Source organism: Natrix helvetica (genome assembly GCF_964273705.1).
Source record: "Natrix helvetica genome assembly, chromosome: 7".
In the NCBI taxonomy this organism is placed as follows: Eukaryota; Metazoa; Chordata; class Lepidosauria; order Squamata; family Natricidae; genus Natrix; species Natrix helvetica.
The window spans coordinates 14,313,754-14,334,879 of record NC_138558.1 but is presented as its reverse complement, the minus strand read 5'-3'; the positions used below and the strand labels follow the sequence as shown (position 1 = coordinate 14,334,879).

General features: G+C 42.7%; 2 protein-coding genes across 2 annotated transcripts in view; both read right to left on the bottom strand.

Annotated features, from left to right (window-relative positions):
* Positions 1–3,130, bottom strand: part of PKD2 (polycystin 2, transient receptor potential cation channel) — a gene marked incomplete at its 3' end in the record, with an annotated part of 37,090 nt that extends 33,960 nt beyond the window's left edge. The window contains exon 1 of the mRNA XM_081960322.1: positions 2,493–3,130. Coding sequence (XP_081816448.1) covers positions 2,493–2,994 — 502 coding nt within the window. The 5' untranslated portion in view covers positions 2,995–3,130. The remainder of the gene's footprint in view (positions 1–2,492) is intronic.
* A 4,606-nt stretch (positions 3,131–7,736) lies between these two features.
* LOC309395714 (uncharacterized protein) lies at positions 7,737–19,005 on the bottom strand. Its single transcript, XM_081960195.1, has 5 exons — positions 18,926–19,005; positions 16,016–16,082; positions 15,848–15,898; positions 12,779–13,141; positions 7,737–7,881 (listed from the first exon to the last, which is right to left on the bottom strand). Exons 2-5 carry the CDS (start codon positions 16,067–16,069, stop codon positions 7,795–7,797), a joined length of 555 nt encoding a protein of 184 aa, XP_081816321.1. The 5' UTR covers positions 16,070–16,082; positions 18,926–19,005; the 3' UTR covers positions 7,737–7,794.
* Positions 19,006–21,126: the final 2,121 nt, after the last annotated feature.

The following is a 21,126-nucleotide window of genomic DNA, read 5'->3' as shown; positions in this document are numbered from 1 at the left end:
TGAACCAGCTTACTAAAATGGTTATTTTCACAAACAATCTTTGGAAGTGCTTTATTTAATATCAAATAACTATTACAGCTTGTCCATGTTTTCTTGATGGTCCAAATGAGAACATCTAGGAACATTATGTTTGGGGCTATAAAGGAAGCCCCAAACTTTTTATTCTTTCTCCAATGAAAACAAATACAGACTCAGGGGTGGGCTGCTACGGGGACTCCAGGGTTCGGGAGAACCCGTAGCTAACATTATGGCCGGTTCAGAGAACCTCCAAATCCCACCCCTAGCTACCCCTGGCTACCCCAGGCTACCCCGCCCACCATGCTCCACCCCTCCCCTCCCTTCCCATGAGTCTCCACACAGCCTGTTTTGGATGCAGAGGCTCGGGGAGGGGGGGGGAAATGTGCCTCCTGGAAGTTCGGAGCCCGTTTCCGGAGTCTGGGGGAAGCAGTTTTCGCCCTCCCAGAGGCTCAAGGAAAGCCTCTGGAGCCTGGGGAAGGCAAAAACGTCTCCCCCCTCCCCGCCTTGCTGCAAGAGGCCGACTAGGCGACGCCCACCATGGCCACACCCACCCAGAAACCAGGCAGAGAACCCATTACTGAAATTTTTGAAGTCCATCCCTGCACAGACTGCAATTTAAAGTCAACATCAAACCCATCTGAAAGATATCAATTTGGAAAAAGTTGAGTCACCCACCAAAAGAATAAAATTCAGATACCAATGATTAAACTGCAAGTTAATAAATGAAAAAAAAAAAACCCCCATGTATTGAAAATACACTGTAACCCTTCCCTACTACAATTCAATGCCTTTTGAACTAGTGCAATTGTTTTGTTAACATTATGGAAGTTGTTGGCCAACTCGCTTTCTGCCAGAGCCAACTCGGCATGGGACAATTTGTCACGGCCAATTTGCTGTGTGAAAACTTACCGCAGGCAAGTTTATTTGATTCTTTAAAATAATTCTACAGAGGAATTATTGAGTCTGTCATCTGCACCTCTATAAATGTTTGGTTTGGTTCTGCAACCCAACAAGACAGACACAGACTTCAGAAGATAATTAGAACTGCAGAAAAAACAATTACTACCAACCTGCCTTCCATTGAGGACCTGTACACTGCACGAGCCACAAAGAGGGCTGTGAAAATATTTACAGACCCCTCACATCCTGGACATAAATTGTTTCAACTCCTACCGTCAAAACGACGCTATAGAGCACTGCACACCAGAACAACTAGAGACAAGAAGAGTATTTTTCCTGAACATCATCACTCTGCTAAACAAATAATTCCCTCAACACTGTCAAACTATTCACTAAGGCTGCATCACTATTAATCTTTTCATCGTTCCTATCACCCATCTCCTCCCACTTATGACTGTATGACTGTAACTTTGTTGCTTGTATCCTTATGATTTACATTGATTGTTGCCTAATATGATTTGATTGCTTATTTGTACCCTATGACTATCATTAAGTGTTGTACCTTATGATTCTTGACGAATGTATCTTTTCTTTTATGTACACTGGGAGCATATGCACCAAAGACAAATTCCTTGTGTGTCCAATCACATTTGGCCAATAAAGAATTCTATTCTATTCTATTCTATTCTATTCTATTCTATTCTAGTAATTCTTTCCTAATTTCATTCTTTTCCTATTCTATTCTATTCTATTCTATTCTATCCTATTCTATTCTTAGTAATTCTTTCCTAATTTCATTCTTTTCCCTATTCTATTCTATTCTTAGTAATTCTTTCCTAATTTCATTCTTTTTCTATTCTATTCTATTCTATTCTATCCTATTCTTAGTAATTCTTTCCTAATTTCATCCTTTCCTCTATTCTATTCTATTCTATTCTTAGTAATTCTTTCCTAATTTCATTCTTTTCCTATTCTATTCTATTCTATTCTATTAAGTAATTCTTTCCTAATTTCATTCTTTTTCTATTCTATTCTATTCTATTCTATCCTATTCTTAGTAATTCTTTCCTAATTTCATTCTTTTTCTATTCTATCCTATTCTATTCTTAGTAATTCTTTCCTAATTTCATTCTTTTCCTATTCTAATTCTATTCTATTCCATTCCATTCCATTCTAAGTAATTCTTTCCTAATTTCATTCTTTTTCTATTCTATTCTATCCTATTCTATTCTAAGTAATTCTTTCCTAATTTCATTCTTTTCCTATTCTAATTCTATTCTATTCCATTCTATTCTTAGTAATTCTTTTCTACTTTCATTCTTTCCCGATTGTATTCCAGAAATATTTCTATTTTTGTCATTCCCACTTCATGTTGTCCCTTCCCTTTGCATCCTTTCTTTAACGAGTCTATTTTACCATTTCTTCGATATTAAGTAACTATTGTCCCGGCGGGGCGAGTTGGATGTGGCAAGACAGGTAGATGCATCCGCCAAGGGCTGCCTTCCTTCCAGGAGGGGAAAACCAAACCGCGGAAGGCGGGGAGGCGAGGCTGAGCCAGGCGGACGCTCACTCACCTCGCAGTCGGCTCGCCAGCCCTTTGGCCCAGGCGATGCGGTGCGGCGGGGGCTCCGCGGCCTCGCCGTCGCCCTCTTCGGGAGCGAAGCGCGCGGGCAGGCCGTCTCCTGCGCCGGCGGGGAAGGGACGGCCCCGCTCCCGTCCGCCTTCTTCCTCCTCCTCCTCCTCCTCCTCCTCATCGCCCCTCCGCCTGCGCCGCCGCTGCCTTCCCTGCGCGGCGTCTCCGCTCCGAGCGCCGGGTGTCGGCGAGGCCGCTTCGTCCCGGCCCCACTCCACGTCCATCCTCAGCACCGGCCCGGCTACGGCCGTCGCCACCCTGGGCGGGTCTTCTTCCTCGGGCTCAAAGACCGGATTGTCCCGGCTCCAGGCCTGCCTCGAGCAAGAGGAAAGCGGCGGCGAAGGCGAGCCTGAAGGCGGTCCCAGCTGTCCCAGCTCCAGCTGCTCCAGACCGCCCGGGGGACAAAGTCCAGCGCGCCCTCCGCCGCCCCCCGCGCCCGCCATTGTCCCTCCGAAGCTTCCCCGCAGCCCCTCCGAGGAAACGGGGCGGGAAGTCAGCGCCGTCGCCCCCTTTCCTCTCCATCCCCGCCCACAGAGCCTCGGCAGCCAGGCTGGCGGAGCCAACGGCCTCCTCGGACGGGCGAAGGGGAGAGAAGCTCCCGAACTCAGCGGGCTTCCTTTGCGGTGGAAGTGGGATCTCTGAGCCGATTTTCCCAATCTCCCCCGTTTCCTTGGAGTGATTTCTAAGAAGAGGGGGGGGGGGGAGAGAGAGAGAGGGAGAGGGAAGTAGAGGGAGGAAGGAAGAGAAAGAGAGGGGGAGGAAGAGAGAAACAGTGGGAGGAAGAAAGGCAGAAGGGGAGGGAGGGAGAGGGAGGGGGAGAGAGGGAGGGAGGGGGGAAAGGAGAGATGGAGAGATGGAGGGAGGTTGAGGGAGAGGGAGGGAGAGGGAGAGAGAAAGGGGGAAGGGGAGGAGAGAAGGGGGAGGGAGGGAGATTGAGGAGAGAGAAAGGGAGAGGGGGAGGGAGGGGGAGAGAAGGAGGGAGAGAGAGAAAGTAGGAGGGAGGGGAGAGGGAGGGAGGGAGAAAGAGGGAGGGTGGGAGAGGAGGGAGGGGGAGAGAGAGAGGTGGATTGAGGGGGGGGGAGGATTCAGCCTTAAGGGCGGGCCGGAGGCTGAATCAGAGAATTTAAGCCCTCCATGGGGGTGTGGAATATGCAAACATTGGTAGGTCCAGTAAATTATCAAGGAGAAGCTGGTGATCCAGACACAGTGCAAGATAGTCCTTGAGTTATGACCACAATTGAGCCCAACATTTATATTGCTAAGTGAAACATTTTTGGTCAGTGTGTTTTGCCTCGTGTTACGACCTTTCTTGCCACAGTTGTTAAGTGGATCGTTGCATGTGTTAAGTTAGTAAACCACGTGGTTGATAAGTGAATCTGGCTTCCCCATTGATTTTGCTTGTCAGAAAGTCACAAAAGGGGATCACATTGACCCCGGGACACTGCAACTGTCATAAATGAGTGGGTTGCCAAGCATATGAATTTCGATCATGTGACGGTGGGGAATACTGCAAGGGTCGTAAGTGTGAAACACGGTCATGAGTCACTTTTTCCAGTGTCTTTTTAACAGTCCTTAAACAAAAAAAAATGTAAATTGAGGACTGCCTGTATTTTTTTATGTAACCAAGCATTTACCTGATCTTGTCTGCTCCAAATGCTAAGCAGGGTTGCCCTGATTAGACCTTGGGAAGAAAGATTTTATATCTATATCTATATGGCTATATAGCTATAGCTATCTATAACCTATATTCCGTCTCTGTCTGTCTGTCTGTCTGTCTGTCTGTCTGTCTATATCTATCTATCAATCAATCATCTATATCAATCTATCTTCCATCTGTCCATCTATCTAGCTATTTATATCTATCTATCTATCTATCTATCTATCTATATCTCAAATCTATCTTCTGTCTGTCTGTCTATCAATCTATCTAACTATCTCAAACTATCTTTCATCTATTTATCTATCTATCCATCCATCTATCAATCATCTATAGCAATCAATCTATCTATCTATCTATCTATCTATCTATCTATCTATCTATCTATCTATCTATCTATCTATCTATCTCAATCTATCTTCTGTCTGTTTGTCTGTCTGTCTATCTATCCATCCATCCATCCATCAATCAATCATCTATATCAGTGCTCCCCAACCTTTTTATCGCTGCGGACCGGTAAATGTTTGATAATTTTTCCGTGGCCTGCTTGTTTTGATTTAATAATTTTAATTTAATTGTATTTAAACATGCCTTCAAAATAAAATACAGTTACACAAAAAAATGAATATAAAGTGATTTAACATTTTAACTCACTAGAACGCTAAATCAATGAGAACCCTGAGCTTGTTTTTTTGCAACGAGACGGTTCCATCTGGGGGTAATAGGAGACAATGACACCCAAAGTGTGTTGCTTATGTCCAGTTTATTCCGTTGTTTTGTTTTGGTTGCTGTCACTGCAGAAAACCCCGCTTCACACAGATAGGTTGTCGGAAATGGCAATAGGGATTTAAGTGCTGTGGTGGCAATCTCAGGGTATTCCGCCATGACTTTAATCCAGAACACCGGCAGAGTTGTTGTCTCAAACGTAGTTGCCAGCGTGCCCCTTTCAATACAGAGATGCCAGCGTGCCCCTTTTAATACAGAGATGCCAGCGTGCCCCTTTCAACACAGAGATGGCAGCATGCCCCTTTCAATACAGAGATGCCCCAGCATTCCCCCTTTCAATACAGAGATCATCACGCCATAGTGCTGAGTCTCCTCAATAGCAGAGAACCCCCCCCCTCCGTGCACTTATGCCTGAACCCGCACAAACACATTCGACCCAGGAGTTGTTGACCTAAATAAGTGCAATAGGCCTGGGTGAATGAGAGGGCATTCTAATAAAACCACTGCTGCTCCACTTTCCGTTTGATAGTGCTGAGCCCCCCCCCCCTCCGTGCACTTATCTTACGGCAGCTTCTCTTCAGTCCCCGCGTCTCCGACCTCAAGTCCTCAGTCCTCCCGTGGCGCCTCCTCCTCGGCCAATGGCGTGAGGTTTGCCTTTCGGCCAATGGCGTGAGGTTTGCCTTTCGGCCAATCAGGAAGCGGGAGGACCCACTCCCTGATTGGCCAGGAGGAGCATCAGTGTAACAATAGCGAATTTTCATTCGCTATTGTCACACAATGGGCGGGCTTGGGAGGGCGCAATGCTCTGCGCCTCGGCCGCCCGCCACAGTGAAATGATTTGAAGTTCCTCGGGCGGCCCGGTGCCGATTGATCCACGGACCGGCACCGGTCCGCAGCCCGGGGGTTGGGGAACAAGGATCTATATCAATCTATATTCCATCTGTCCATCTATATCTATCATCTATCTATCTATCTATCTATCTATCTATCTATCTATCTATCTATCATCTATCTATCTATCTATCATCATCTATTTATCTATCTATTTATCATCTATATCAATCTCTTCCGTTTGTCTGTCTGTCTGTCTATCTATCTATCTATCTATCATCTATCTATCATCTATCTATCATCTATCTATCTATCTATCTATCTATCTATCTATCATCTATCTATCTATGGTGGCCGTCCATCTGTCCACATATGATCCTGTCCACCATTAAACCATCTTTCCAAGCAGTCTCCATGTTTCCAGTGTCTCCCCCCCCCCCCATTTGGAACTGAACCCAAATGGACATTTCTTCCAACATAACATCAGGTGTCCATTTCAAATCTTGAGAGATTTGAAGAGATCGTAAGCGGCCTCAAAGTGGCTGACTTATCCAGCACAACCTTCCTCCTCCTCCTTTTCCCCACAACAACATATTGTGAGAGGGATTGGACTGAGAGAGCAACTGACCCAAAGTCATTGAGTTGGCTTTCCGGGCTAAGGCGAGATTTGAATTCACAGTCTCCAGCTTTCTAGCCGGGTGCTTTAAGCAGTAGGCCAAATATTTACTGCCTTGAGTAATTCATAAAAACAATAAAGGGGGGATACAAATAAATAAACCAAAAGTTCCGTTGAACAATGCTGCTTATTTACTATGGGTTGGTTGGATTTTAAAAATAATTTTACTTATTGAATTTAGAAGCCATTCAACTCCAATCAACCTTGGGCAGAATACACAGATAAAAAGAAAGAGCAATAAAATAGATAGATAGATCACCATGCACCTCCAGAAGAAATAAATATAACACACCAAAGAAAAACTGAGTGGGGCTGAATACCGACCTATTCACGGGGATGTTTTTATTAACCTAAAGTCTGCTGGAATCAGAGGTGGCATTCAGCAGGTTCTGACCAGTTCTGGAAAACCGGTGGTGGAAATTTTGAGTAGTTCGGTAAACACCCACCTCTGACTGGCCCTGCCCCAATCTATTCTCTGCCTCCCGAGTCCCTGCTGATTGGGTAGAGATGGAGATTTTACAGTATCCTTCCCCTGCCACGCCCACCAAGCCACGCCCACAGAACCAGCAGTAAAATGTGAATCCCACCACTGGCTGGAATGTGATTAATACATAACGAGGCCTTGCTGTCTGATACCTTTGTTTCTTGTATTAAAATGATTGAACTATGTTATTGTAAAATATTAGTGCTCCATGAATTAATTAATCTTTCTTTTTCCTTCCCCCTCAGTAAAATAAAGTCAATCACTACAGGAGTTGTTAAAAGAGAGAGAGGGAGGCATTTCAATAGGAAACAAGATTGCTAGTAATAGAGTTTGCTTATTAAGAAACCTGCTAAATTTGACTTTATGATCTGAAAACAGAGTCATTACTCCAAGCCCATGATGGCGAACCTATGGCATGCGTGCCACCTGTGGCATGTGAGCCATCAGCTCCAGTGTGCATGCGTGCGCCGGCCAGCTGATTTTCAGCTTCCGGAGGGCAGGGGAAGCCCATTTTCGCCCTCCCCAGGCTTCAGGAAAGCCTCTGGAGCCTGGAGAGGGTGAAAACGGCCTTCCCTGGCCCCCTGGAGGAAATACCAAGCTCAGCTTGGAGGCGCGGGGGGTTGTGTATGCATGCGTATGTGCGTGCACACTTTGCATTATGGTTGTGCATGCATGCTATCGCGTGCACAGCCTCGCATTTTTGGCACCCAACAACAAAAAGGTTAGCCATCACTGCTCCAAGCTGTTGAAAATAAATATTGATGTAACCCAGAACAATGACACCGTAGATTTATGCTCTAATTTAAATTTTATTATGACGTTTGGAGTCATTCTGACAACCACTGAGGGAACGCAGGAATACAGGTTCCCTATTCTTCTTCCTGAAATTCATTTTCTTGTGGCGGATCATTAAAGATATGCTCCAAAGCTTCCTGTAACATAATTGCCTCAGAGTCCTGCAAAAAAAAAAAAAAAAAAAAAAGGCATTGTCAATAGGCTTTGAAGACCCACTATAGGTTCGTCTTTAAATAAAAGAAATTGAGGATTTATTTCAATAACAATTTGTTGTAAATTCTATTTCCCATTTGTATCATGTAAAAATGAAATTATAGCTATTTTGACTACGAAAATTCTTGGAACCGGTTCCAAACTTTACTTTACTTTACTTTATTTAGATTTATAAACCGCTTCCTCTCCCCGAAGGGACTCGGGGCGGTGTACAGTCAGAGTAAAAACACCATATACATACACCAAAATGATACATGAAAGTATTCAAAATGAAGTTAAGCTTCTGAAATTTTTCTTTCAAGCCCTTCTCTTCTGGAGGCATCTGCAAGGAGGTCAAAAAAGTCATAATGGTGCCACACAACTAAAGTCCTGCCTTGAGTAGGGGGTGAAATTTTCATTATATGATAGCAACGATAGTCATCTGGACTTTTATTAACATTTCCCTACCCACCTTTGGATTTGTGTTATTTTTAGGAACAAATCTACCCTCCTTTTTATCTATATTATGAAGGTTTTAGGCAGTGGTGGTTCCTTCTGGTTCAGACCCTGCTACGCCCCTGAACCAGTTCTCCTACGGCAGCGCCATCTTGTTTTTCGGTTCTACGCATGTGCAGAAAAATTTTCATTGCACACATTTAATTTTTTCCATTTTAAAAACATTTTGCACATGCGCAGTGGAGTGTTTGTCAGGCACATGCATGAGCGGAGTGTGTCTGTGTAAAATTGCACATGTGTGCAAAATTGCACATATGCGCAAAATTGTGCATGCACCGAATTGGCAGTAATACCAGCAGCAACCCACCCCTGGTTTTAGGATTCCATGTATATAGTCAGTGCAAACGAGTTCCCGTTAGAATCGTAGTTTACAGAAAACTAAAAACTGGATATAAAAAAAACTGAATGGATCAAATTCTTTCATATGTAATATGTTTTCAGATATATTCTTTCCTGATTTTTTGCAACAACAGCAAGATAAAATTCCATTGGCTCTGCTGACCCTTAGAAAAACTGTGCAACATTTTCCATAAAGTTGTCTGTTTCTCTAGAAGTCTCATTAAGCCAGTGACCATCTGGTGATCCATCTATTTAGCTTCTGCCAAAGTACAATGAATTAGATGACATTTTCTTGCTTTATGTTTAATGGAGAAAGTACATGTGATGCTTCCAATTTGCTGTTTTATGTCTTCTTATTTTTAAGTTATTTTTAAAAAAGGAGCTAGCTAGTACAACTTTTACTTTTTCAAAGACAGATTTTTTTTTAATGCAAGCAGGGACATTGCTATGTAGAGAAGTAATCAGTTAATTTCGGCAGTGAAATTACTTTTGAGGCTGGAGAATTTAATTTGGTTTTAATGGTAATCCTTGTGGTTGCTATGAGGAAAAACTATTTTAATGTTTAACATCTGTTCAATTTCACATGATTTTAGAGGTTGGAATCATTATGATTTAAGGGTGTTCCAAGATTGCTTACTCTACTTTTACTTGCCTTGTTCGTGAAAATATGTATGTGTGACTTGATAATAGATCATTAAAGCAGAATAAATAGGAAGGGGTGGGGTGGACATTTGTTTTCTTTTACCCTTTTGAGGTATTCAAACAGTTCTGTATTATCTTTTTCTAAGGTATGATCATTTGGTTTAGTGGTGAAGGTGACGTAGCAATCAGGAGACTGTGAATTCTAGTTCTGCCTTAATCATGACACCCGGCTGGGTGACTTTGGCTGCCGTATTTTTCAGGGTATAATATGCACCAAGATTTTGAAGAGGCAAATAAAAAGTTTTTGCACTCTGCAGACTTCCCAAAAATGGCCCGTTTTTCATGAAAATGAGCCTGTTTTTTTTTTTTTTAATAAAAAGGGCATGAATAGCCTTTAGGAGGCTTGTAGAGTGCTCCTGGGGGCGTGGGCGTAAAATTGAGCAAAAAATGGCTCATTTTTCGCTCATTTCTGCCCTCCCCAGCCCCCAGGAGCAATCTGAAAGCCTCCCAAAGGCTATGCACGTCCATTTTGGTGAAGGGGGCGGGGCTTCGGGAGACAGAAAATGATGTCTTCAGTGTATAAGACGCACCCAGATTTTCAGCCTCTTTTATGAGGGAAAAAGGTCTGTCTTATACTCTGAAAAATATGGTAATTAACTCAACCCACTTCCTACCAGGGGGGAATAGAAGGAGGGAGGAGTATTATATTTGTTCGCTGCCTTGAATTACTTATAAAGTAATAAAGGCAAGATAAAAGTCCAATAAATAAAGTATGATATTTTGACAGAACAAAAATCTGTCAGATACATTAAATATTAAGATGCCTTTTTTTCTAACTGAATAAAAATGTAGCCAAAAATTTAAAGTTTAAGAAATGTAATTAATAAATAAAAATAAATAAATTGTGTCTAGCATTATTTCTCCAGAGGAATACCTCTGTTTTCCCCAAAATAAGACAGAATCTTATTTTCTTTTGACCCCCCGATTAAGCGCTTGGCCTTATTTTCGGGGAGGTCTTATTATTTCTGAGGTGCAGGAGGCAGCGAGCATGGTCACCTCATGGCTGCTGCTGTGTTGCACGTCATTGGACCTGCCACTCTTTTTGTGGCGGCCATTAGCATGACAGAAGGGGCGTGGTGGCTAGGGTTGCGGAAGTGGCTGTTAGGCAAGGGCGCATGGGATGCATGGGGCATCTTCCTCCTCCCTTTCCCCCCCCCTCTGGCCTCACCTCACCTCATGTTGTTTGCGCGGCAAGCAACCAGAGGAAATGGTGGGGACGGGCTGCGCATGCGATTAAATATTTTCAGGGAGCGCTTATTTTGGGGGGAGAACTTATTCTAGCGCATGCACTCAAAAGCCCAATTGGGCTTATTATCCAGGGAAGTCTTATTTTAGGGGAAACAGGGTAGTGAAAATTGTACTGCTTGTTGATGTTTTCAATGTACAGAAGTACAACGATTTGGGGCAGTTAATTAAAAACGGTGCACTCTTCTTTTTCAAGATTGTACGTAGTCCTTACCGTTCATTTAGTGACGGTTCAAAGTTACTGAATGGCACTGAAAAATCTGGCTTATGAACATTATTTATACTTACAACCTTTGCAGCATCCCCATGGTCACATGATCAAACTTGAGTTGATTGGCAACTGACTCATATTTACGACGGTTGCAGTCAGGAGATCTCCTTTTGCAACCTTCTGACAAGCAAAGTCAATGGGGGTAGCCTTATTCGCCCGACAACCATGTGACTAACATCTGCCATGATTCACTTAACTGTGGCAAGAAAGGTCATAAAATGGGGCAAAACGCACTTAACAAATGACTCCCTAGGCAACAGAAATGTTGGACTCAATTGTAAGTTGAGGACTTAACTGTATTTGTCCCACTGGTGAATCTCATTAAAAAGTATTTGAATTGAAATAGATATTCCATCTCTGAACATTTTTACGTTTATCCCTCACTCCATCATGAAATGCTGTCACTTAAAACTTTGAGGGGAAAGTATCCATTTTGTTATTGAATCATTTAATTGTTAAGTGAAATAAAAAAACCTACAAGGTTTGTTTTATATAGTACTAAGCAAAGTAAGTTCACAATAACTTGATTTCTGCTGTAGGTTTTCTTTTGGGGGGTACGGGTTCCCCTCGCACATATGTGCTAGTTGTTCCTGACTCTACAGGACGGTGCTCATCTCCGTTTCAAAGCCAAAGAGCAAAGTCCGAAGACGTCTCCGTGGTCATGTGGCCAGCATGACTAAATGCTGAAGTCGCACGGAACGCTGTTACCTTCCCACCAAAGGTGGTTCCTATTTTTCTTCTTGCATTTTGACATGCTTTCGAACTGTTGTCAGAAGCTGGGACAAGTAACGGGAGCTCACTCTGTTACGCGGCGCTAGGGATTCAAACCGCCAAACTGCCGACCTTTCTGATTGACAAGCTCAACGTCTTAGCCACTGAGCCACCGTGTCCCTCTTACCTTTACGGTAGGGTACTTGAGTCGTTATTGACTACTGAAAACTGCCTGGATAAGTTCATCCTATGGCCTTGACAAGTTTTTTTCAGAAGTGGTTTGCCATTGCTACCTTCCTAGAACTAAGAGAGCGTGACTGGGCCAAAGTCACCCAGCTGGCTTAGTGCCTAAGATTGAACTAGAACTCACGGTCTTCGGATTCCTAGACTAGTATCTTACGCTGTTCTAATTATTATTATTTTGTTCTTAGTGGTATAATCCCAGGTGCCTTTGATTAAACAATGGCATCTGATGGGACACAGAGAGTCTGCCTCAGTCTGCCCTGTGGAAGACCAGGCCCTCTTAGATCCGGAGCTGTGACTTTCCGAAGGCATTAAAATCTTGGATCCCTCTCCTCTCCTCCACTCCGGCCTTAGGTTAGAAAGTTAAGTGACTCCCTCTGTGGCATTGTGGAGGTGGGTTGTCTCTGGTGGTTGTATTGCGCCAGGTTTGATAAGCTGCTGAATTTTTGTTGAGTGTTTATCAATAAAAAGGTTTATTGTTTTTTTTTTAAAAAATTCTTTTTGCTGATTTGGTGTTATGTACAAATCACATCGAATCAAAACAAATAAACAAACTGTAGTGCAGGGGTGGGGAACGATGGCTCTTTTATGGTGGACTTCAACTCCCAGATTTCCTGAGCCAGCGCTTGTGGACTTCAACTCCCAGAATGCCTGAGCCAGCACTTATGGACTTCAACTCCCAGAATGCCAGGGCCAGCATTTGTGGACTTCAACTCCCAGATGGCCAGCACTTATGGCTGGCTCAGGCACTCTGGGAGTTGAAGCCCACAAGTTATATAGGGGTCATCGTTCGCCACCTCTGCTTTAGTGCTTAATGCTGTGAAAAGTATTGCTTCTACCTGCTGTTCCTGGAGATCATCCTTGCTCATATCAGAAGAAGGAGCAGTGTCATCTTCAGGGAGCTTCTGCGGATCAGCTGGTGCTGTGGGATCCTTTAAAAGGAGTGCTGGCGCTGTGGCATCCTTAAGTGCAAGTGCTGGTGCTGTGGGATCCTTTAGCAGGAATGTTGGTGCTGTGGGCTCCTTTAGCGGGAGTGCTGGCGCTGAGGGCTCCTTTAGCGGGAGTGCTGGCGCTGTGGGCTCCTTTAGCAGGAGTGCTGGCGCTGTGGGCTCCTTTAGCGGGAGTGCTGGCGCTGTGGGCTCCTTTAGCGGGAGTGCTGGCGCTGTGGGATCCTTTAGTGCAGGTGCTGGCGCTGTGGGCTCCTTCAAAAGGAGTTGAAATATTAAGGAGCAAATTAAAAAAAAAAGTGCTCTAACAGATTCCAAGATTAATAAACCAAAGACAGAGATGTTAACCAAAATCATGAAAACAGAAGATTAACTGACGAATAAAATGAGTTTTAAGATTGAGTAGAAGTAAAATATCCAGGTATTGCTTTGACAAATAGTGAATTGTGCATTATTTCAAAGTAACTATGTTAAGACATAGAAAGGTTTAAAAAGATAGGGGAGAAATTACAACTGTCCTTGCTGGGGAGAATATCTGTAATAAAAATGAATGCCTTGCCTAGAATGATGTTTTTGTTTCGGACACCACCTGTTTTGATAACCATTGCACCATCTAAACAGTCTAAAAAGGATTTATTTAAATTTGCATGGAAGGGAACAAACGACAAAATAAAGAAGAGGAAAAGGTTGTCTGCCTTGAAATTGCATTTTGAGGCTTGCAGTTACTTAGTTTGGATGAAAAAGTGTTGATGAGAAGTAAAAAGCATTTTTGAAGGTAGAAGTGCACGACCTGGGATTTGAATGGCCTGGAGATCTGTGGTACCACAAAATCAAGGTTACTGTGGAGTTTATTGGTGAGAGGATACCCTTTATAGTCTTTGTGTGTGAAACAGAAAAAAAAGGAATTTATGATTTATGGTTTTGGTGATTAGACAGTTTAGATCAGGGCTGTCAAACTCAAGACCCGCAGGCCAGATCCAGCTTGTGGGGTGCTTATAGATCTGGCCGGTGGGCCGCCCTGGAAACAGCGAAGGAGTGGCCCACAGTGCCTCTGCCAGCAAAAACGGAGCTCGGTGGGGCTGCACGCAGCCCTCCCGATCTCTGTTTTCTCTGGCAGAGGGTTGCAGGAGGCTGTCCCAGATGAAAACGGAGATCGGGAGCCCGTTTTTGCTGGCAGAGCGCTTGGGTCACCACAGGCGCCCCTGACATGAGTGACATCCAGCTGGCCATGCCCCCACGAGGTCAACCACAACCCTGGTGCGGCCTTCAATGAAATCACATTTGACGTGCCTGGGTTAGATTATAGAAAGAACAAAGTTATCTTGTAAGCATTGAATTAGCAATACATTTGTAGCTGCATTTATAACTGCTGTAAAGAATGGAAGATTTTTTAAAATCCTTTTTTCCCTATGTTTTAAAAATGTGCTTTCCTTTCTTGCATTTTTAGCTTTCTTTTTTTTCTTTTTCTCTCCTTATACAGATAGTCCTCAACTTACGACTGCTACTGAGCCCCAGATTTCTGTTGTGAAGCACACTTTTGTTCAGCGAGTTTTGCCCCGTTTTACTACTTTTCATGCCTCAGTTGTTAAGTGAATTGCAGCGGTTGATTAATTAGTAACCCGGTTGTTAAATGAATCTGGTTTCCCCTTTGACTTTGATTGTCATAAGTTTGCAAAAGGGGATCCCAGGACCCCAGGACACTGCAACGGTCATAAATATGAATCAGTTGCCAGGCATCTGAATTTTGATCACAAGATAATAGGGATGCTGCAATGGTCATAAGTATGAAAAATGGTCATAAGTCACTTTTTTCAGTGCGGTTGTAACTTTGAATGCTGCAATGGTCATAAATATGAAAAATGGTCATAAGTCACTTTTTTCAGTGCAGTTGTAACTTTGAATCGTCACTAAAAGAACGGTTGTAAGTCGAGGACCACCTGTATTAGCTTGTATTAGTTTTTAGCTTCCTTTAAAAAAATATTTAATAAAAAGTTATACGTAGAGAAGAAGAAGGAAGAAGGGAAGAGGAGGAGCAAGAAGAAGAGGAAAAAGAAACCTAAACACAATAAAATGCAAATGATTAATATTGGAAGGATTGCTGTTAGTATTCCTTGGTGTACTTCAGAATTGCTTAGGATTTGTTAATTTATTGAACTTATCTATATCTTAAATTATGGTATTCTATTCCAATTTCATTTTAGACTGTATTTTATTCCAATTCCATTTTAAATCGTATTTTATTCCAAGTTCATTTTAAATTGCTTTTACCAAATTTTTAGTAATAATTTGTTTCTGGAACTTTGCACTTTGATGTGGCCGAAGGGCTAATCAATAAAGGCTCAGTGCCAATGTCAATGAACTGGCTACGTGAGAAACATTAGCATTCAAAATGATAAATGTCATACCAATCCTATTAGTTCAGAAGAGGAAATTTTATGTACCAGCTTCTCTGATGGTAATACTTGAGTTTGTATGGACTCCTGAGCAAGAATGCCACCACCATTCTTAAAACAGGAGAAAAGAAGCAATATTCAGTTTTATATGTACTGCCTGGATAAGACTTATTGATTTTCTTTAGTATATTTGTATTATTGATATTTAGTATTATTGATTTTCTTTTTGGGACAAAAAGAAACTTGCACAAGCTTTTGATATTCTGTTATTCATCCTAACTACTCTGTTTCATTCCTGATCCCCTTGATTTAACAACTGAGGGTTTCTTGACCTGCCCTAGATTTATTTGCAAAAATAAGACCCTGATAGGCTTGGAGGAGGTGGAGGAAGAGGAGGAGGAGGAGGAGGAGGAGGAGGAGGAGGAGGAGGAGGAGGAGGAGGAGGAGGAGGAGGAGGAGGAGGAGGAGGAGGAGGAGAGAAGAGAAACGAGTAGACTTTTCTCCATGCAATATTTTGCAATCTTTATTATTTCTTCCAAGAGATCTAAGGAAATAATGCTTGACCTACCTCATTTGCTTCTAGCTGTTGCAAAGCATTGTCTGGCAATGGATGAGAGACCTTGGAAAAAGACAAAGCAGAAGAGGGATGGTGGAAAAAAATTGCATTTCCTGCTGCCAATGCCAAATATATTGCCCTTGGGGGTTTTTTTTGAAAAAAAATTGGTAATGTACTTACTGCTAAAGCAAAGATGACGATGAAAAGGCAACAGATTATCTCAATGCTTTTCATTGTGGCTGATCTCCTGTAGAATATTTTATGAGAGGATAAATGTTCAAAAATGAAGCCAGAAGGTTACAAAGATTTTAACCCTTACTTTTTCTATATATATATTATTATATAAAATTATATAGCAGTGTTTCTCGACCTTCAAGAGCAGTGGTTCTCAACCTGTGGGTCGGGACCCCTTTGGGGGTTGAACGACCCTTTCACAGGGGTTGCCTAACACATATTTTCGATGGTTTTAGGAACCAAGACACCAATTTTATGGTTGGGGGTCACCACAACATGAGGAACTGTATTAATGGGTCGCGGCATTGGGAAGGTTGAGAACCACTGTTCAAGCGGGTTAACGTCATTGCCCAGAGGATCATGGGTTGCCCTCTCCCCTCTTTGGAAGACCTTTATAGCTCCCACTGCCTTAAGAAAGTTCAAAACATTATTAAAGATCCATCTCATCCTGGCATCCTTTTTTGAACTATTATCATCTGGCAGATGGTACAGGATAATAAAAACAAGGACAAATAGGCTGAAAAACAGTTTCCATCCAGGGCAGTAACTACATTGAAGTCTATGGTATAGTGCAATATTAATGCATATCCATTGAAGGATGTGTGTTTGTATTTTTATTTTTATAGTTGTAATGTACACTGAATATTGCGTTTAATTTCATTGTATGATGTGCAATGACAATAAACTAAACCTAAACCTAACCTAACCTAACCTAACCTAAACTAAACTAAACTAAACTAAACTAAACTTTGCAGCTTGAAGATGTGTGGACTTCAACTCCCAGAATTCCCCAGCCATCTATGCCCAGGATGGTGAACCTATGGCATGCTGGTGGCACAAAGAGCCATTTTTCAGGGCACGTGAGGTGTTGCCCTGCATGCGCGTGCTGGCCAGCTGTCTCCAGCCTTTTTTTGAGGCCATTTTTTGCCCTCCCCAGGCTTTATAGGAGCCTGGGGAGGGCGAAAACAGTCCCTCCCCCAAAAAACTGGAAGGCAGGTTTTTTGGCCTCCAGAGCCTTCAGGGAAGCCTCCGGAAGGCCCCTGAAGACTCCGGAGGGCTAAAACCGGCCCCACAAGCAAACTGGAACTCCATTCCCGAACTTGTAGGGGCGGTTTTTGGGGCTCCGGAGGCTTCAGGGAAGCTCCTGAAGCCTGGGGGGGGGGGGCTTGGGAGGCTGTTTTCGCCGTCCCCAGCTCCTATAAAGCCTCTGGAGCCTGGGGAGGGCAAAAAGCATGCAAAAAATGGGGGGGGGAGCACTGGTCATGCGTGCATGCGTGCTGAGGTCGCACCTTGCATTATGGGTGTGGCATGCCCATGCACGACCCCCCTGCGCTCCCCCCGCTTTTGGCACATGAACCAAAAAAGGTTCACCATCACTGATCTATGCTGTATAGGAATGGTTGCATTACATTCAGCATATTAATGTTGCAGCCAGTAAATATATTTTAGAGCAAGGAGCAGTGAACTCCCTGTAAGTTTTCACAATCCCTGAAAATCCTAAATAATTAGAGATCATAGGGGGATAAAAATGCATCCCTGTATATACCCACCAAACAGTAAAGGTGCCAAAAAGTACAGTAAAGCATAACCAGCATACCTGAGGTATGCTTGCTCTAACAATTTTGACATTTGACCACAATGTTTTGAAATTTAGCCACTATACTCTATGTTGTGGTTGTGTAATTGAATAGCCATAGGAAGACTAGTCCCCTCACTATACAAAGAAATCACCAAAAAGTGCCATGAAAACCACCCACCTTTTCATCACAGTGGTTGTGTTTGCATAAGACACTTGTTTATATAATATGACACACTGAACAAGAAGCGCCACAAGCTAATTTAAAGGCAATGAACTTATCAAACAACAACATCTGCCTATCCTAGGTCCTTGGAAAGGACTAAACATTTGGCTGACTGTGCAATCCACAATAATAATAAGATGGTGACAAAAGAAAGCACCAATAGAAAGAGAGCACCAATAGAGATAGGCTCCTTGGGTACCGTCGATGGGAACACCATCGGCATTGGCAAAATCACCACGAGTCAATTGCAAAAGGCAGCTTTGCCTGGAACTATCATGACATCCTTGGAGGATAACTTTCGCACCATCAGTTTATTTAATAAATAAACCAGCTAGCTGTAGAGTGCTTGGGGGCTAGTTGCTATGCCAATACCTCATAAAAAATGAGCTAAGCCTTTATCCAGAGAGTCCGATAATACAGGAGAGAAGCAAGAGATGTGCCTACAGCACTATCACAAACTGGAAGTGAGCTTGGATGTCTTCTTGGAGACATTCATAGAGTGGAGTTTACTGATTGTTTACATGTAGTAGCTGGCCCTGCCAATCTTGGGTTGCAGTATGGTGTCGTTGATGGTTTCTTGATTAGGCTATTGACTCTTCCCTGACTATCCTGTTTCTTCCTTGCATATCTGGATGTTGGGTACTAGAAAAGCTGAGTCCTAGAGAATATGTGCTATGTTGCTCCCATTTCTTGTCTGTTTAGAGTGAGAACTAAACTAAAAAAGAGGTGTGAAATAAAAGGTATAACTAAGGGCAGGCAAGAGAGTCTACGAATGGGAGCGACCGCTTTAAGATGCCTATTTGCATAGATTAATAAACACCGTAGTGTGGCATAGTGAATATTCTTGATCCATAGAGTACCTAGACCTGAAACAGCAATTCTGGTTATCTTAGGGAAGCCATCATTGTAGAGCCTCAGCCTCCGCCTGAGTTCCTGCCGACATTTAATAATCATAACTTCAATAATCTAAGGATAGCAACCCTTTTTTAGTTTACAAAGTTCTTGTATATATTGCCCTAGAATATTCTAAAATAGTATGCGATCATCTCATTACCTGGATCTGAAGAGTAAATTCTCCAAAGATGGCCAACCACAGAATGGACTTCAACGTGTCTTGGATTTCTGACTCGGAAGACTTTTATCTCTGCTGCTGTGTTGCCTACAACCCTGGGAATTTTAATCCTGCCCAAGCATCAACCCACAGTTTCATGAGATCAGACTTGCATAAATTTCCTTATTACTTCTTTTTTGCTCACCCACTTTCTCTTCTTTTGGTGGCTCCAGAAACAAAGATATCGTTAAGATTGTACTGGTTAAGATATTCCTTATCGCGATCTAACATTTGCATCAAAGACTCAGTGGGAGAACTAAAACGAGGTACATAGTATTTCTTTCAATTCAGTGTAGGAGTTCTGAGGAACTATCACGGCCTTATTATAATGCTGGCAATTGATTTTCTTCATTCATTAACTGATTGTCCCTTAGATTTCCCGTGGATAGAAGTTTTTTTAATGCAGGTGTGCCTTAGTAGTTAAATAAAAGTATACAGCAATAATTCACTGAAAAGTGGATAGTTTCTGCCTTTGAAGTTTGAATATCAATAGTAATTTAAAAAAACAATCAAGAAATATGTTGCAGACCAATGCTTGGTAGGTTAACAATAAAAGCTTTGGAAAAGATATTTGAATATTGTGATGTGCCTATAGCTTCAAAGCTAAGAATTCTGCAAGCAATGTCAGCTCTCTGAAGTAGACCAGAAAACTGACTTCACAGAAAGAACGGAATTGTATTTTATTGAAATAGGCTACCTTTGTAGAATTTTGTATCACCACTATGTACATTCGCCACCAATGGATTACAGATTCCAATCTACTTTATGGCAATTATTTTATAGACTCTTGGCATGATATCATTGTCTAGGTTTCATGGGAAAAAGTTCAGATGAACTCAGGACCTATTCTGGTAGTAATAAATGAAAATGTAGAAAAACATGCTCTTCGGTGATCTGCAAAGCCCTACACCCACGTGAATTAATTTTTAAACAGAAATGTGGAAAAATTGGAGGAAGTATTACGGTATATCTATTATCTGATGCTGTCACAGAATACTACTTGGGGTTTTTCATAATTTCCATCTGTACTGATTAGTGCCCTGGCATTGAATTCAAAGGATGCACAGCAGATAAATATTTTTAAAATGCTATATTAAGAGACTGAAATCAAAAAACCCACAGACCTATTTCTCTGTTCTGCCCAATCAATTTTAAATCAAAATTTAAATCCAGATGTTCTATTGCAGCGGTGTCAAACTCGATTTCATTGAGGGCCGCATCACGGTTGTATTTGACCTTGTGGGGCGAGGGTGGGTGTAGCCAAGGTGGGCATGACCAGCTTGACGTCACTCATTTTGGGGGCGCATGTAGTATCCCAAGTGCTCTGCCAGAGAAAACAGGCTCCCGATCTCCATTTTCAGCTGCGACAGCCTCCTGCAACCCTCTGCCAGCAAAAATGGAGATTGGGAGGGCTGCTGGTAGAGGCACCATGGGCCAGTACTTTGCTGTTTCCAGGGCAGTCCCGTGGGCCAAATCTAAGCACCCCGTAGGCCAGATCTGGCCCCCGGGCCTTGAGTTTGACACCCCTGTTCTATTGTATAAAACTTCTGGTCTATTCTGGTGCCAGGTAAATGAGCACAGGATGGCTGCTTAAAGTGGAAGTAGAATATATTTGATAGCAAGACTATCAAAGAGTTCTGTTCTCAAAGGTAGCCATGTTTAAACACTTTTGGAAATATACAGAAATCTAAGACTTTGTGGGCATGATTTGCCTTGAGGGTTTGCACTGAGTCTGGGAGGCAATGCCATCTTCTCACCCCGTGAGTGAGACAATCTTTATATATTTTGTATATGTTGTCAGCCATGAGTGATGGGTTCAGATCAGGGGTGATCCAGCAGGTTCTGCAAGGTTCTGGAGAACCGGTAGCGGAAATTTTGAGTAGTTCGGAGAACCAGTAAATACCACCTCTGGCTGGCTCCAGAGTGGGTGGGAATGGAGATTTTGCAGTATCTTTCCCTGCCACACCCACCAAGCCATGCCCACAGAACAGGCAATAAAATATCTTGAATTTCACCACTGGTTCAGATCTGGAGAGTCTTTAATGTGTGTATAAAGGATTTTAATGTTTTGAAGAGCTTTTTTAGGGTGTGATTTGTGTTGCGGGTATTGGTTTATTTCCTAAGATAAGGCATGTTTAATCAAC

Coding starts and splice junctions, on each gene's coding strand:
- LOC309395714 (XM_081960195.1), bottom strand. CDS start 16,069: ATGAAAAGCATTGAGATAATCTGTTGCCTTTTCATCGTCATCTTTGCT. Junction 15,899..16,015: donor TCGTCATCTTTGCTTTAGCA/GTAAGTACATTA, acceptor TCTTTTTCCAAG/GTCTCTCATCCATTGCCAGA. Junction 13,142..15,847: donor AACAGCTAGAAGCAAATGAG/GTAGGTCAAGCA, acceptor CTCCTTTTGAAG/GAGCCCACAGCGCCAGCACC.